The 11102-nt window shown below is 34.6% G+C and overlaps 3 protein-coding genes across 7 annotated transcripts; 1 reads left to right on the top strand and 2 right to left on the bottom strand.

The window, feature by feature from the left end:
• Positions 1 to 1578: 1578 nt before the first annotated feature.
• On the bottom strand, positions 1579 to 7308 carry SMC3 (structural maintenance of chromosomes 3). Its single transcript, XM_018031645.2, has 18 exons — positions 7154 to 7308; positions 6689 to 6764; positions 6431 to 6609; positions 6207 to 6365; positions 5984 to 6143; positions 5631 to 5916; positions 5378 to 5552; positions 5010 to 5123; positions 4689 to 4939; positions 4477 to 4620; positions 4098 to 4409; positions 3716 to 4027; positions 3159 to 3651; positions 2834 to 3096; positions 2594 to 2759; positions 2386 to 2524; positions 2075 to 2312; positions 1579 to 2013 (listed from the first exon to the last, which is right to left on the bottom strand). The coding sequence occupies exons 1-18, from the start codon at positions 7166 to 7168 to the stop codon at positions 1887 to 1889; spliced, it is 3609 nt and encodes a 1202-aa protein (XP_017887134.1). The 5' UTR covers positions 7169 to 7308; the 3' UTR covers positions 1579 to 1886.
• A 67-nt stretch (positions 7309 to 7375) lies between these two features.
• On the top strand, positions 7376 to 10142 carry LOC108629107 (RNA 3'-terminal phosphate cyclase-like). 5 transcript variants are annotated; one of them, XM_018031496.2, is made up of 9 exons: positions 7473 to 7604; positions 7919 to 8093; positions 8167 to 8248; positions 8365 to 8482; positions 8556 to 8877; positions 8955 to 9096; positions 9490 to 9629; positions 9692 to 9848; positions 9918 to 10142. In XM_018031496.2, the coding sequence occupies exons 2-9, from the start codon at positions 8059 to 8061 to the stop codon at positions 10131 to 10133; spliced, it is 1212 nt and encodes a 403-aa protein (XP_017886985.1). In that variant the 5' UTR covers positions 7473 to 7604; positions 7919 to 8058; the 3' UTR covers positions 10134 to 10142. The 5 variants fall into 5 exon arrangements, with proteins under 5 accessions (XP_026672827.1, XP_017886985.1, XP_026672828.1 ...); XM_026817027.1 differs by having other exon boundaries at positions 7919 to 8067; XM_018031497.2 differs by having other exon boundaries at positions 7962 to 8093.
• On the bottom strand, positions 10135 to 11059 carry LOC108629108 (GDP-Man:Man(3)GlcNAc(2)-PP-Dol alpha-1,2-mannosyltransferase-like). Its single transcript, XM_018031500.2, has 4 exons — positions 10927 to 11059; positions 10575 to 10834; positions 10371 to 10505; positions 10135 to 10304 (listed from the first exon to the last, which is right to left on the bottom strand). Exons 2-4 carry the CDS (start codon positions 10781 to 10783, stop codon positions 10217 to 10219), a joined length of 432 nt encoding a protein of 143 aa, XP_017886989.1. The 5' UTR covers positions 10784 to 10834; positions 10927 to 11059; the 3' UTR covers positions 10135 to 10216.
• Positions 11060 to 11102: the final 43 nt, after the last annotated feature.

Raw genomic sequence — 11102 nt, forward strand, 5'->3', positions numbered from 1 at the left:
AAATGTAACATTACAGAACAATGTCGGAAATCTATGGACCACTTAATCCTGAAATACAATTATTATATTAAAATGTACATATACGATAAACGATTGTCTCAGTTTCTTTCGACGATTCGATAATTTCAACCCCTTCGCTTATGCTGCAAGTCTTACATTAATCTAGAAATATTTTGTATTACAATTTATTATACCATTTTATTCCCCTGCACCCCCCCTTCCTATAATAATAATATGAATACAATATTCAATCGTTAATTCGAAATTCTTTCAATTAAACTAACTACTTAATTTTAATTCATAATTAGTAAAATCTGAATAAAAGTACAAACATTAATTGCCAATTGGTGATCAATTAAAAATCTCATTTATCAGCAATCCTGGTTCCTTGTGACTTCTATCATTACGGTGACCATTTACTTTGTATGTATTTCCGAGGACAGTTCTGTATTTCAGCAGCGTGTCCTCGAAATTTCTTTAAGAAATACGGGATGTACAAATATTCTGTATTTATGTTGTAGTCCCGCATTTGCATATTATATGTATACATAATATAACATCAAATAACATAGAGATGAGTTTCCTACAACTAAGTTTCTAATTTTTTTGTTCAATAATAAATTGTAATAATTGGGTATTCCTACAAAGTGGTCGTGTTCATTATTTTTAACTCTTTGTAAATTTTTGTGACTGATCAATTTCGAGATGATTTTGTTACGTCATGAAGGTTTTGCTGTGAAAAATGTGCTAGATGATGCAGCTGACTGCAATGGCACAGGACAGCAAAAGGCAATAATTGATCATTACAAAGAAATATAATTACGAGCCTTGCTCTATTGGATGGAAGATTAGTCCTGTATGGAGGTATTGTAATAGTGCAGTTGTTGCACTGCTCTGTGATTATTTTTACCTAACCAGCATGTAAATTTGTTTTAGTCTCTTGTGTATAATCGTACTTTTTGTTGGTGGGTCTTTTGACATTATATACAATGTACAAAGGGGGCATTTGTTGTAGCTATTTAAAGGTAAATTTCAATTACAAATAGTATATTTATTGTATGTACAGACGAATAATTTTTGAATACTGTGTTCTGTACATTTCAGAGAACCAACAGGTTTCAACTCTGATCTTGTGTGGGAAGCAAGTTCATATTTCAAGAAATACGATGACAAATATAATCTTGTGCTCTTTGTTAACACAGGGAATTTGAATGAAACTAGTCAGTTGCAAATTTTATCGATGTTAATCCGGAATGTATTCCAAAATTAATAGAAAATGTTATAACAAGAATGCACCACAATTTTAGTCGACGTAAAGAAGACAATCAAATTAATGCATTTGCTATTGTTTTGTAAATATTTTATATACTTTGTATCAGTGTAAATATATTTTTCCAGAATAAAAGACCCGATGATTTTAAAACAGGCATATTATAATTCACATTGAAATACAATAAGGAAATAAATATAAACTTTAACATGATCAATGAAATATAAATTTTCTGTATTCATTTATATTATTATATCCATTCTATTTGACATTATATTTTATTTTGACAATATCAAATGTATAAATAATAATTGAAATATCGTGTATACATAATTAGATCAAGAAATAATGAAATGAAATGATAGATACTCAGTGTATTAACTAAACATATAAATTATAATTCCATGATGGAAAATAGAGTTAATTATTTCCTGCACAATTAAAGTAAAACGTTCATTTCTGAATGATAACTTTCAAGTTTTTCATTCGTTCTGATAAAAGTGCGTTTTCAAAAACAACATTTGTAAAAATTATTGACGAACATAAAGCAGATATTTTTTAAAAAGTAACCGCATCCAGAGACTAATAATAATTTATAAATACGTTATATCTTATATTATCCATGCGTCGTGTCGTCCTCTACAAAATCTGCTGCTTCCTCTCGAGTTACGCAGACAACGTGCGAAACTCTGTTTCTAAATTTAACGCCATAAAATTTGTTCGCGTGTTGTAATAGCTCTGGCCTGAAGTAAAATTTATATATTAAAATTACTTATTATTTGTACACAAATAATGTAACATTACCTAAAGGTGGTCGTGATGAATTGGGCATCTGAACTAAGTTCGTGGATCATATCCGCTACAGCTTTCCTATGTTGCGCATCTAGAGCCTGGTCGATTTCATCGAACAAATAAAACGGCGCTGGGTCACACTTTTGTATAGCAAATATTAACGCTAACGCTACAAGTGATTTCTGTCCACCAGATAACTGATTCATTTCTCTCATTTCGGCTCTGTGACCGGTGAATGAAACTCGTATACCTGTCCGACAGAAAACAACCGTTATTACTTTATTTTCTCGCTAATAAAAAAGTAAAAATTCGTATTATCTTACCAACTCCAATAAACCTATCAGAATCGGCTGATTCGGTTGTCGTATCGTCTCCTTCGTCTCCATCTGCAGTTTTCATAACTAGTTGTGCATGACCAGAAGGAACCAATTTCTTGAATACTTCGCTGAAGTATTTGCTCACCTAAAAAGAGTAAATAGCATTTCGTCTTTTCTAACTCGATTATGAAGTATGTAATGCGGTCGTACGCACTTGTTTGAACGTAAACTGAATTGCCTCGCATTTACGTTGTTCGAGAACCGACATTAATTCCTTGATTTTCTCATCACCTCTATCCAACTCCTCTTTCCTTTTTACCAATCTCTCTTTTTGATCACTAAACGACATGAACTGATCCAAGGCTTTTTTATTTACATGACTAAAATGCCAAACAAGTTTTTACTAAATATATGAAAACCTATCATTACGTACATTGTTAGATATGTATGTTACCTATATTTCTTTAAGTGATTATTTGCTTTTTCCATTTCTTTGAACAATTGTTTGGTAGTCATTTCACAAAATTTAGCGTACACATCATGACTAGGCAGTGCGCCAAGTTCTGTGATTTTTTGCGTACACTCTACGATTTTCTGTTGTAAAATATTTAGTTTACTAGCTAGTTTCTCCAAGTCCTTGGCATCGGCGTCTATTTTTTCCTGGGCTTCCTTCTCTTTTATTTTCCACCTTTCAACCTCTGCGGACTCTGCTTTTTGCTAAAAGAATGATCAAAGACATATTAATTACGACATAATTGATCAGTCAATGTTATATTTACCTTTTTTATAGCGTTAGTTACTCTTTCGTTCTGAGCTTTGAAATCTGAGTTCACTTTCACTAATCTCTTTTCAATATCCGCTAGCTGTGCTTTTGACGATTCTAATTGACGTTGTCGATCTTCTACCGATATCTCTTGTAGTGCTTGGACTAACTCGTCCTTTCTTCTGACCAAATTATTGGTCAACAAATTTTCTAATTTATTTTTCTCAGCTTCCAACCGCATTCGCTTCGCGAATGCCTCCTTATTATCTTTTGTCAAGCGCCTTATGTCATCGTTTAACATGTCTACCTGCCGTTGATCAGCTACAGACAATTGTGCCATAAGTTCTTGATGTAATTCACTTTCCAAGCCTTCTTTTGTTGCACGCATCGCTTCTAAGCTCGATGTACACTGCGTTAAACTTCGTTCCTTCGGTGTACGGTATCTTTCTATCGCGCTCAGTTCTTCCTTCATGAGTCGTATCTCAGCTTTCATTTTATCATACACATCTCTACATAATGATATGAAAAAGTTAAAATAAATCGCCTTCTCGAGAAGTTCTGTTTATAACTTACTTGGCTTTGCTGTTTTTAGTTTCTGTCTTTTGCATTTCGCTAACGTAGGAACTGATGTTTTGATCCGCTTTTCTGATTTCCTCTTTAAGCGTTGAAAGCTGCGTTTCGAGGGAATCAATTTGAGCCATTAGCTCTGATCTCGTCTTTTGTATCTCCAAACGAGACCTTAACGTGTTGAAGTATCCTCCTGTCAAAGATCCTTTTGAGGATACTTGATCACCTTCAAGAGTCACACAATCTAAACCAGACGTGCGAGCCAAATTTGTTGCAGCTTCCAAATTGCGGCAAATCAGTGTCTTTCCAAATATAAAACTGTGTTTACAATTGAGACATATAAGTAGACGAATAGTTTCGTATTTTATCAGAACACAAGATTATTTACCTCAAAGCTTTGGCATATTTCTGATCATATTGTAGCTGTGATATCATAGGTATAGCGTCACTGGTTTCTGGATAATCTATATCTTTGACGTGAAGTCGATTTAAAGGCATAAACGTCACTTCCCCGGGCAGTCGCTGATTATTCATTTCTTTCAGAATTTTCGTTCCGAATTTATCAGTTTCGACAATGTGATGGAATAATCGATTTCCAGCAGTTACCTCTACAGCCATATAAACACTCTTGTCGCAACTGAAGTTCTCAATCACAGGCCCATAATAACTATTCACTTCATGGGCCATGTCATTCTTTTGTCTGCAAATAGAATATATTTTACATTGACGAAATCTATAACTGCAATCAAACAATTAATTTTGCTCACCGAAATGTATCCAACACTTTCCGCACACTATCTCGACCATTCAGAATCGGTTTACCAGCCATAGATCGCAAATTTTGATCTGCCTTAGCTAAATCTTCTTTCAATCCTGATAAGTTGAGTTGTAATACACTCTCTTGTCGATATCTGTAATATAAATATAATTGAGTGCGTTAAAGTTTCTTAGTCGTAAAAGGAATATGTAATGTACGAACTGTTCTTTTCGAGTAGCTTGACACTGGTCCTTCGCTTTCGTGAGTTCATAATATTGTTTATTATGCTCATCTATCGAAGCTCGTTGTCGTTCCATTTCACGCGTATGTTCTTCAATCTTCTTTTCCAAAACGACTTGCTTTTCCGCATCTCGTTTCAAGTCTTCGCTAATTTTTCTTTGATGTTCCTCCTTATCCTTAATTTGTTTTGTAAGTTGTTTGAGCTCAGTTTGAATCCATTTATCTCTCTCATCCTGAGACAAAGAAATTGTTGAAATATTTTGTTCCTACATTTACTGGTAGCAATAAAATTAAGCGTAATACCTTGCTGGTAAATTGACTACCACGTCCCTGTTTAGCATATAATTCTTTCCGCTTTTGCTCTTTCAATTGCAATTCACGTGTACATTCCTCTTCGACACGTTTCATTTCTTCATACTAAAATAATATTATTATTAATCAAGAGATTCGAGTAACTACGATGAACGATATATACTCCCAGATAAAAAGATAGCACGCATGTGTTTTCTGTAATTTCTCGTGTTAAGAGAAGTTATTGAGCTGAAGTCAACTTATGTTATGTTAACATATTCATAGAAGATACGCTTTCCATACTACACAGAGTTTCCACGCTAGCATACGATAACACGAGAAGTTAAAGATAGCACACGCGTGCGGGAAGTGTAGTTTACTTCTGGTTTTAATTTCTCCAATTCTGCTTCTCTTGCCGCGATATTCGCTTTCAATTTTTCTAGTTCCTGTTGAGCACGCTTTCTACTGTCGTTGTCGCCTTTCACTTCTTCTAATAAGTCATTAATAGTAAACGTTAACTTGGTTTTCTCCTTTAATAATTGCTGCTGTTCGGCACTGAAAATTTCATATTCAATTTATAATAAATGTTGGCAACTGTTACGAGAAATTTGCGCACATGTGTGTTAGCTTTACCTTAACGTATCTCGCTCTTCCTTCGAAGTCTGCACCTCCTTTTTTGCTTCCTTCAGTCGTTTCGTCGCTACTCTTACCATTTCCTGGGCAGTTTTCGCTTCGGCACATAATCTTGCCTGCTCAGCTCCACTGTTAGCTCTGGATTTTTCTAAATCTTCCAGCTTCTTTTTATTTTCTTTGAGCTCACGCTCGTGAATCGTATATTCTAAACATCGTCGTTGTTTGTCCCACTGTTGATATTCTTTAAGTTCCTCCTTTTCTTCTTCTAGCGTCTTTAAACGTTCCTCTTTAAGGCAATTATGTAGAATTAACCATTTGACAGAAAGTTACTTCACGTTTTAAAAATAGCATACCTATTGTTCTTAGAAAGTCTTGAATCTTTTCTAACTTTCCTTCTGTTTCTTTCAAAATAAATTTTGATTCTTCTCTCCTGTCATCGTACACTCTGGTGCCAGCTACTTCTCGTAACAATTTCAGTCTTTGCGAATCAGGTGCTGTTGCCATTTGGTTAATCTGCACAAAATAAATACTGCCTTACTTTGGTTCTTACATATCGCACTTGAATAATAAACATACCTTCCCCTGTTTTACGATATAGTACGGATTTGATCTTGAAAATCCTGCTGATTCTAGCAAATTCATTACATCGTTTCGAGTTACTATTCTTTTGTTAAGAAAATATTGGTCCTTCTTCGAACCAATTACTCTTCTTAAATATACTTCTTCTTTGTCAATCTACAAAACCAAATAGTTAATAATAAAAAGTTAATAAACAGATAGAGGCAGTACATGTTACTTACTGGTAATCTTCCATCAGAGTTGTCGAATATAATTTCCACATGTGCAGAAATAACTCTTGGTCCTGTGCCTTCGTGTAACAAAGCCTGTCTCTGTTCAGGTCGGAGGTGAGAAAATTCATCGCTCAGAACAAATTGAATAGCATAAAAGAAGTTACTTTTGCCAGAACCATTTCTTCCAACTATAAACAAAAGACCACTTGTTAGGTACATTATAAAAGAGATTACTTATATTAACTCCAATTTAATATGTTTACGTACCTACTACATTATGTCTGGGATCAAAGGGTTCTACCACTGTTTGTTCCCGGTATGATTTAAAACCCTGTATGATAACCTGATAGAAGAAACATTCATTGTACAGAATATGTAGTTATTTAAAATTGTATGGTTATGTAAAGAAGATTTGTATGACAAATATTGTAACAATTGTTCTACAATAATAGTAATGTCATCCTACATTTCTAACCGCTTAGACACATTCAGTCGTCAATGACAACATCTGTGAACGATATGCATCAAATCATGTGTAATCATATAACATACTGTTTGACTTAATTCATTGACGATACAAATGATTGTAAACATTTCACGCTAATTAATCATCATTAACATTAAAAAATAGTAGCCATGTTTGCATTAAGCCAAAAAGCATCTATCAAAAGTTACGAAGCGCGCAAAAAGGTACGTGCAGTTGGAAGCTGCCTTAAATTCATTTTACGATACCTGTTTGATATACATGCTGAAGTTAAAGTTTAACACAAGTATCCTTGTGTCAATATACCACGATACACTATAAGAAACGTGCTTTTTCTGTCACTGAACGAAACGAAAACTTCTAACCGCCTCAAATGAACTCAAACCACCTTATTGTTGGCGTTGGCGGACATTTATTAGAAAATAATACACATCTGCCATCTAACTTGTGGAATGTGTAACATCGGCCGCGCTCGAATGTGCAGGATGCGCACAACTAAACTAAATGCGTACGTGCGCAGCGTGCGCACTACCGCGCACCGTTTAGTGCGAGCTGGTGCGGGGGGTACGAGCGATGATCAACGAACAATATTTACCAATGAAAATGTCAATATTTTATTTAATCTTCAGTTCTATCTTCAGTTACTTATCGTTCAGTACGTTTCAACATTCTCACGCTGTTCAGTAAACTTGCACATAAGTACGAAACTCATGTTTTCCTTCTCTGTTTCAAGTAGAATTCAATTAAAAATGATTATATGCATTGTGTATGTTAATGAGCAAAGTTTAAACGATTACGAATTAGTGTTTCTAAGCCGAAAATCGTTTTTCTTACTTAATAACATCGCATTAGCTTGCATTCGTTAGTTAGATCTGAAAAAGTTCTCCAATATCAAGTACCACCCCAAAAATATAAGGGAATATTTTCAATTTTTTCCAAAATTGATTTACATACATAACTATCCTCCGGATTGAGATAGAGGGTTGAAAATTGGCATGAAACGTTCTTTTTAGATACTCTATCGAATGACTTATTGCCAGTTGAATTTCGTTCAAGGGTACATTTGATCATTTTTACTGGACCCGCTGAGCGCTTTGCCTTCTGGGCTCCTGGACGTTATCGCCCGCCCTGAATTATTGCGCGACATTGCTCGATGCGCAATGTTCGTCTACAATCTCTATCAAAAGTGTATTATAACACATCATTATTTGTATGCATTTGGACTGCGTTAAACTTCAAAATGAACAAATGATTCTTGCAGATTGTTGCATACATCATTCACATTGATTCCTATTCGTACAATGTCGACTTTAATACAAATCGATGGAAGTTTAGGAGAAGGCGTAAGTGCTTATTAATTGCCTAACAAACACAAAGTATTCGTAAATTATGTTTATATCACAAAATATTGAAGTGAAAATTGTGAAATTAAAAAGGTTATCCAATGTCTATAATTTAGGGTGGACAGGTGTTACGAGTTGCACTTTGTTTGAGCGCATTATACAAAATTCCAATTAAAATTAACAATATACGAGCAGGTCGTTCCAAGCCAGGACTTGCAGCACAACATTTAAAGGGTATACATATTTTTATAGAATTTTTATAAAATTATAGGACATTGTTCAAACATTTTCTATTCGAACATTACAGGAATCGAATTGTTAAAAGATATGTGCGATGCAGAGATTCTTGGAGCACATATAGGTTCCACTACTTTGGAATTTAAGCCTGGACAATTGAAACAGGACAAGCAGACATTCTTTGTGGATATAGGAACTGCTGGCTGTATTTGTTTATTAGCTCAAGTATCCTTGCCATGTGCTCTTTTTCTTCCTCAAGGAGAGACTGTTAGATTGATTCTTAAAGGTGGAACTAACGTTCCTATGGGACCTCACATAGAATACCTCACTGAAGTACTGAGACCTTTGCTCAATAAGTTTGGAGCCGATTTTGATTTCAGAGTTGTAACAAGGTACCTAATTTTGGAGTTAAGCAATTATTTGTTAAATCGTACTGCGAGAAATATTAACTTTTTAATAATAAATGGAGGGGCTATTATCCAAAGGGTGGAGGAGAGGTACATCTTTATGTAAAGCCTGTACATACTTTGAAAGCTATTACTTTAACTGATCCTGGAATTGCACAAGAGATATTAGGATGGGCATATGTTGCTGGGGTTGTTCCTATCAGAGTACGTATTGCATATAGTGGCTCCTATTAATGTTTGAACACATTTCAGAATAGAATAATTTTTTAATACTAGATTGTCGGATGTTGGGTATATACCTATTTTACATGAAATGAGTCAATTTGACTCAAATATCGAAATTGAAGTTTTTTAAGAAAATGAAATTTTATGTTAAAGAAACTTTATTCAAAACAATTTTTATATATATATTCTGTCTTTAAAATATATTTTCCGCAGATGTTTTTATTACATTTAGCATAGACGTTCTTACTTCTGTTTCTTTTGCATGGTATCTGAACTTCGAGTTTTGAAATGTGTCCGAACATTAATGGGAGTCTAATTAATATAGGGTATATCTGGAAAATACTAACTTGGTAGATCTAATTCATTTTGCAGGAGGCTTACAAAATGGAAAATGATGCAAAGTCAGTTTTAACAGATGGTTTAAATAAGCACAATATTACATTGCCGAATATAAATATAGAATCTTATAAAGAAGATAGAAATGCTGCTATTGGAAATGGATCTGGAATCAAGTAAGATTTGACTGTTGGAAGAATTTTTCCGAATTGTGTCCTAATCTTTAAATTCATTTTAGCTTGGTATGCACCACCAGCAGTGGATGTATTTTTGGTGGTTCTGGATTGGGTTCTAATAAACGCGATGAGCAAACGGCTCCAGGCATACAGGCAGCAAACGAAATTCTAGACACGATTTTATCAAAGTCCTGCGTCGACGAGCACGCGCAAGATCAAGTACGTATTTCAAAAGAAATTAAAATAATTCTGTTTACTAGATGATATAATAATTATTTTATGTCACAGTTGATCATTTTTATGGCTTTGGCCAAAGGTACTTCGAAAGTTAATCTCGGAAGCAAAAAACTTACTTGTCACACTGAAACTGCTATACAAGTAGCAGAGATCATGTTGAAGGAATTTAATCTGCATTTTAAATTGTCCGAAGGCAAAGACAATGGAGGGAATATTTCGTATAGTTTGGAGTGCAAAGGTTATGAATACGAGAATAAAATAAAATAAATAAGTATATAAGTAACCATTTTATTCAAAATAAATTGACGTTCATACAATCAATCACATTTATACCATACTTTTGGTAAAAATTATTCCTGTTTTAGCCTGAAAAATGGCTCTATCGTTCGTAAGAATTCTCTTTCAAACACTTCGCCCGAGAATCGATTTACTGAAGCTCTGGAAATAATTAATTAATTTCTTAACAATGAAATACCGAATAAAATGAATAAACCAAATTAATACCTAGCAACTAGTTTAATCGCATTTCTTTCCTCTGGATCCATTCTAATAATATGTGCCATGATTTTTGCATATTCCTCAGGTTCAGTAGCCAAAAATCCGTTTTGGGATCCCGGTTGCGTTTCAATTATATCAGCTCTGCAATTAATTGATACATTTAGCTTATGTAGTTATATATTCTATCAAATACTAGACTTTTCATTTTACTTTGGACCACCGGAATCGTGAGCGACGACGATTAATCCTGCAGCCATGCATTCGACGATGCTGATCCCAAAATGCTCGTTCCACATCGTATGCAAACCTATCGTTGCTCGTTGAAGCTCCAAGAGAAGTTCCGAGTACGGTACGTTCAATTTGAATTCCACGTTCTCATCTAACGCGAAGTGTTTCGACAAATCCTGCATGTCTTTCATGCGTACCTCGTCTTCGAAATTACGACAGGAACCAATTAAAACCAGCCGAATCTGAAAAATCGCATAATGGACTATTTACACTATGACTTTCATAGGACTCCTAATTTTCAACAGCTAAATGCGAGCAGGTAAAATCTGGATACCTCAGTGGGTTCTGTGGTTTCTGCGGATCGAGTAGGCAAGAGTACCAATCAAATCCACTGCTGGTTAGGTTCAAGTAGTTGCCGAGAAGTCGTAGGAAAATCGTGGCTGTTATTCATGAGCTACGACTGCCCTGACCGCTTACCTCTGTACATAGAAAATTTTATCCATTATGGAC

This window comes from Ceratina calcarata, unplaced genomic scaffold (assembly GCF_001652005.2).
Source record: "Ceratina calcarata isolate Rehan_Ccalc_2016 unplaced genomic scaffold, ASM165200v1 scaffold554.2, whole genome shotgun sequence".
NCBI lineage: Eukaryota > Metazoa > Arthropoda > Insecta > Hymenoptera > Apidae > Ceratina > Ceratina calcarata.

Coding starts and splice junctions, on each gene's coding strand:
- SMC3 (XM_018031645.2), bottom strand. Junction 6,366..6,430: donor ACTCTGATGGAAGATTACCA/GTAAGTAACATG, acceptor TTGGTTTTGTAG/ATTGACAAAGAAGAAGTATA. Junction 3,652..3,715: donor ACTAAAAACAGCAAAGCCAA/GTAAGTTATAAA, acceptor ATCATTATGTAG/AGATGTGTATGATAAAATGA.
- LOC108629108 (XM_018031500.2), bottom strand. CDS start 10,783: ATGAAAGACATGCAGGATTTGTCGAAACACTTCGCGTTAGATGAGAAC. Junction 10,506..10,574: donor CACGATTCCGGTGGTCCAAA/GTAAAATGAAAA, acceptor AATTAATTGCAG/AGCTGATATAATTGAAACGC. Junction 10,305..10,370: donor GCGATTAAACTAGTTGCTAG/GTATTAATTTGG, acceptor AATTATTTCCAG/AGCTTCAGTAAATCGATTCT.
- LOC108629107 (XM_026817026.1), top strand. CDS start 7,382: ATGTGCAGGATGCGCACAACTAAACTAAATGCGTACGTGCGCAGCGTG. Junction 7,561..8,166: donor CTTCAGTTACTTATCGTTCA/GTACGTTTCAAC, acceptor TGATTCTTGCAG/ATTGTTGCATACATCATTCA. Junction 9,849..9,917: donor ACGAGCACGCGCAAGATCAA/GTACGTATTTCA, acceptor TTTATGTCACAG/TTGATCATTTTTATGGCTTT.